Raw genomic sequence first — 5,717 nt, forward strand, 5'->3', positions numbered from 1 at the left:
TTTATATATGAATTTACTACCAGATCTGTTCAATTTTTACACTTGGTATTCCGCGTCAAATGTATTCCGGCAATACATATTTCATCAGTGACTGGTTGAATAATGATTTGTTCGATTTAAATTTATTAAACATTTAAATTTCGAGTTTTTAAGAACCGGCAAGATTTTTTTCTTGTATTTTTCAAGCTTTAAATGTTCATAATAATGAATTTCCGAAAGCAACGTAATTTTTGTAGTCAATGAAGCAGTTAAAGGACAATTGGCTAGAGGCAACGACAATGTAATAACTATTGTTTACGGTAAGTTATTAATTAACTGTTTTCCTCTCATTCAACTTTTTGCCAAACATTAATTAAAAATCCCTCATACAAAGTGTTCAATTTAGCTCACGTTTTTTATTATACACTTGCAATTTTTGAGGACATGTGATGGCATGCGACAATTTCGGAATATCTCAAGCCAAAAAAAGGAACAAATTTAGGGATTAAAAGAACCTCCAACTAGACCTTAATGTTCATTGAAAATATCAAAGAATTTTTCAAATTACTGATTTATTTTCAATATCTTTTTTCAACATGACTTACAATAAGCGCATTGTAATAATTAAATAACAGTACATATAATTATGGTCTGTTTCCTGACGTTGACTGATTAAATCTCTGGCAATGTCGAGTATGAAAGCATGTGTGGGCTACAGGAGCTGTTCATTAGAATGAAATAAATCATGATGATGATAATCTCCAGTTACTTTCATTAATCGTATTATATCATATAACAGTAAACCTCTGTACAATTTGAACGGTCGTCCTTGATGCTTGAATTTAGGTACTTGACTTGATTATTAAATGTTGTCCGTATTAATGTTAATTTTGCTATCGCTTATTGAACAACAATCGTGTCAATATTTTTTTCCTTAATCGTTGCAGTTTTTCAACAGAGAAAAGACTTATTTGATAATCAGAGGATACACGACACAAATAACTACATCATTTTACAGAGAGTCTTGGAGTTTTATTTTCTTTTTTTTTTATTTGTTAATTGGCTTTTCAATGATTACTTAGACACCAGACCAAGACGCATCATTTCTTTGAGGAGCTCTCGGCCCATTTGTGCAGGACTCCTTGTCACGATTACACCGGCCTGAAACAGATATTTCGTGTAGAGTCAATTATTTCATTTCTAAGTTTCTAGGATAATTGAAATTTCAGTTTGAATTTTCCTAAGGAAAAAGTTCAGGTATGATTATGTCGTGTGCTATTATCGTGAATGCTAGTTACATTAATTTAATATTTTTTCAATCTAAACTATTTAGAAATTGTTAAATCATGAGTGTATGATTAAAAAACTAATCATTTTGAAAAAGCTTTTTTCATTCATATAGAATATTGGAAAAGTCAAATAGAGAGGAAAATTCAATGGCTGATTTACCGCAACAACTTGTAAATTATTTCTTTACAATTTTTTTCGTATTCAAGTTGTTTTCCAATGTCAATTAAAAATATTCTTCCAAAATCTTCACAGTTTTTCACTTCTTCTGTATTGGATTATTATAATTTTTAATTTTGGCCCATATCGGACATAAAAATCAATAAATAATTAAGATGGCAAAAATTATTTTAAAAAATTGAATAATACTCAAAAGATAATCGATTGCCAGAGTACGAATATTTCGATTGTGATTGAAAGAAAAAATAGATTCTGAAATTTATCAAATAATAAATCGAAGAATTTCAATGAGCAGAATGAATTTTCGAATAAAAAAAGAAAACAAATCTTTATAAAATTTTGACACTTCAGAGAAATTTCAATTAGTGAATCTAAAATGTTAATATTGGGAATTTTCAGAGTAAACCTTCAAAATGATTATGAAAAAGTGAAAGAAAAGAAGTATTTATGGGGAAATAAATTATTAACCTTTTCGAGGGCATTAATTTTATCCTGAGCTCCACCTTTACCCCCTGAGATGATGGCACCAGCGTGGCCCATTCTACGACCAGGCGGGGCAGTGATTCCAGCGATGAATGAAACGACTGGTTTAGCTTTCGCTCCCTGGAAAAATAATGATAATTCTTATGTATTGTGTCACTTGATTAATACAGAGGATTATTATTGTCTTGAATTCCCTAAGTCCTATTGAAATGAAAGTGAGAACAATAATGAAATAATTATACTCAACCCACAGTGTTATGTTCGATGAGGTACTCAGCAGCAGATTCCTCAGCGCTACCACCGATTTCTCCAATCATGATGATCCCATCGGTACCAGGATCCCTTAGAAATACTTCCAAGCAGTCAATGAAGTCTGTGCCATTGAAAGGATCACCACCGATCCCAACACAAAGGGACTGACCCAGTCCAGTCTACACAAAATCAGAAAATTGTTTCGAACAATTCTTAAACTATTAATCCTAGTTCCCTCACCTTCTTTCTGACTTTTGCATTTGAACTGCTCTATTATGCTCATTAATCGAAGAATAAGTTCAAAAGTAGTTTGGAAAGATTATGGAGTTTGCAAGAATCAAATTGTTTTTTGTCAATTTTTCTACTCAATTATCTTGTAGATATTAGAGAATACAAATGAGTTTGTAACAATCCTCTCGCGTAAAACGGTGCAATGCACTTGATTTCTAGGATTACATACAATTCTTTCGAACAATATTAAAAAACAATCTGTCAAAAAACCCTTAACCCTAACATTTATTGGAATATTTTGAGAAAAATCTGTTCGTAATGTCAACAATTGACTACAATAAACTGAATCTTTGATGCTATAGTTTTGTATTGTGTAAAATGTGATCAATTAACCAAAAATTACGTTCTATTGATTTATAAACCTATAAAATTCAACGCCCAGCATGACCCGGTGATAAACGGAACCTCCAAAATGAACAAACAAATCTAGAATGTTTATAAATGAAAAATTAGTTACCAAAGTTGTTTGATTCACAGCCTCGTACGTCAGCGTCCCAGACCTTGAAACGATACCAATTTTCCCCTTCTGATGAATATGTCCTGGCATGATACCAATTTTACACTGAAGTAACAAAAAAAATACTATATTGTATTATATTCTTCTACGCCTGAAAAAAAACCCAACAATTTGTTTCTGGATTATATGATTATGGTTCCTTGATATAAAGTCATGAACAATTGAGTACCATTTACACCAGATTGTAAATGTGAGATAACTCCAATGAAATATTGTTCTTAATTATGAATTTATATCGGCATCTATCGATTTAATGGGCAAATATCGAAGAACTTGTTCGTTGCTGATTAAGAGTTTTTTTTTTAATGCTTATTTTACATCGCTTCGAGTCGGAGGAGACTATGTGGCGATTGATCAAGACTTTTTTTGAACCTGGTTAGATCTCACCAGTCTACCCGGCCAGGAATAGAACCTGGAACCTATCCGTTGTGAGGCAACGGCCTTAACCACTACGCCAGGCTTCCGGTGTCTGATTAAGGGTGTTGTACACCCATATACAGCCAAAATTAAGGTTTTTTTTTCATTTTTCTGGCAAACTTACTATGGCATTGACGTGAAAATATATAACGTTTTTACGTTTTGTCATTATTTAATGACTCACGAAGTTTCAAAGTTGTGCGAACATTTTTCTACTTTTTTTCTAAACTGTTAAACTGAATCACAAAACGGCAGAGAAAATGCATGAAAATGATCGAATCATCATGAAATTTCGTGAGTCATTAGATAATGAAAAAACTAAGAAGTGTTATATTTTTTCCCATCAATACCATTAATAGTTTTCCAGAAAAATGAAAAAAAACGTGAATTTTGGCTATATGTGTGTAAAACATCCTTAAATTCCGAAGAAAATTTTTGCATTATAAACTTGGCATTATCTCACTACGTCAAAATAATCATTATCCATAAAAAAACTTGATAAAGACAGAGTCTAAATAAGACCCAGTACTTTATGTGGCAATCAAGATTTATATCGTCATGAAAGGTTAAAATGGTTTTTTATTAAACATTGAAATGTAAAAATATCAAAGAACTACTCGAAGTTTCATAAACAACTATTCACTGTTTTGCAGCAAGTTTTTATTGATTTGAAATGAATTCTTCTGATGGAATGTAGTTGAAAAATAAACATACTACTAAAAATATTAAAAAGTTAAATGCACCAACGTTTAGTTGTTCCATTAAATTCTGTACCTGTTCTGGTGCGATGATACCTGGACAATTAGGCCCTATAAGTCTTGATTTATTCTGCTCAAGTAACCGTCTTTTAACCTTAACCATGTCATGCTGAGGAACTCCCTCAGTTATGCAAACAATTAGAGGCATTTCTGCATCGAGTGCCTCCATGATGGCAGCTGCTGCAGCTGGTGGTGGCACATAGATGACAGAGGCTGTTGCACCTGTTGCATCTTTCGCCTAATAAGTCAGGAAAAATCGTCGATCAATTCTTCCGATAGAGAGAAAAAAAGAAACGAAGAAAATTCACCTCCTTCACTGTTTTATAAACAGGCTTTCCCAAGTGTTCAGTTCCAGCTTTTTTCGGGTTAACACCCCCCACGACTTTTGTCCCATAGTCAATCGCCTGTTGACAATGGAAAGTTCCCTGTTTACCAGTGAATCCCTGACAGATGACTTTAGTATTCGAGTCAATCTTCAGGTTTTTCCTCGTCTCTGTGTAATTGAATCTAACTTGTGCATTGATGAGGCTGTTTGGTCTCCGAACTGAAAATAGAAACCTCAATCAATTAATTATCCTCCGAATACTTCACACAAAAAAATATTTCCAAAACTACAATGGCAAAATGGAGACATGGCATTGTTTTTCAAAGTTAGAAAGCGTATTGAATTGTTGATACGATGGAATGTGTTTTCCTTGCAGAATGTTCTCGTTTCTCTCCATAATAACTGTAGATTATTTTCTGAATATTTAACGAGGCTTATTTTACATTCTCCCAACTTTGGACTTCTTATCTCAACAATTTATGTCATATCTCAAAGTATCGGCGAGATGAGCTCAAGTGAAGATGAAATACTTTGTAAGTAATAATGGTTTCCTATCAGTTCAGACTGAGCTCGATCCTCAAATACTTTCAAATTACCAGCATAGATGAATATTGATGTTTTTCTAAAATTTCATGAAATCCAGAATAAGTTGCAGGCTAGCTGAAAGAATGTAAATATTCGACAAGCCCAATATTTCCATTAAGAGTTTTAAGTATGTCACAAAAACTCATTGGGACATAAAGGTATTTTTAAATAACAATGTGGATCAGAGCTCGATTGACTTTAGCGACGATTTTGTCAGTGTTTCAAGGGCAACAATGTCCATGGTACACTGCCGTTTGGTATCGAGGTCATGGGCACCGCAAATAGCCATCCAAAGTGAGAATCAAAACGTCTGTCATCTGTCGTCCAACAATTGCTATTAATTGTACTTAAATATTGCCCCAGCGCTGATAACAATCCTCTTCCTCAGGCCTCTCAGAGTACTGACAAATATCTAAACGAAATCTCCATTAATTCATGAATCGAAAAATAAATATTCAATGACTATGACCTTCTTATATAATAAAATGTTTAGGACCGGTCTGGCACCTATTTCTGATTATTTCAACGACTTTTACACCTCTATATATAGACAATGATAATGATGGAGAATGAGATGATGTGTACACAAGTAATGCAAATACTCAATTACACATAAATCATGAAGGTTCAAAGTATGAAGAAC

At 33.0% G+C, this 5,717-nt stretch overlaps 1 protein-coding gene across 1 annotated transcript; it reads right to left on the reverse strand.

The window, feature by feature from the left end:
* Positions 1 to 183: 183 nt before the first annotated feature.
* Scsalpha1 (Succinyl-coenzyme A synthetase alpha subunit 1) lies at positions 184 to 4,708 on the reverse strand (the record flags this gene model as incomplete). The annotated part of the gene is given in 6 exon segments (XM_011304632.1): positions 184 to 1,140; positions 1,915 to 2,049; positions 2,181 to 2,360; positions 2,930 to 3,034; positions 4,181 to 4,402; positions 4,473 to 4,708. Coding segments are annotated over 6 exon segments (965 nt in total), but the record flags the coding sequence as incomplete, so codon positions are not given.
* Between the last annotated feature and the right edge of the window lie 1,009 nt (positions 4,709 to 5,717).

This window comes from Fopius arisanus, unplaced genomic scaffold (assembly GCF_000806365.1).
Source record: "Fopius arisanus strain USDA-PBARC FA_bdor unplaced genomic scaffold, ASM80636v1 scaffold00038, whole genome shotgun sequence".
In the NCBI taxonomy this organism is placed as follows: domain Eukaryota; kingdom Metazoa; phylum Arthropoda; class Insecta; order Hymenoptera; family Braconidae; genus Fopius; species Fopius arisanus.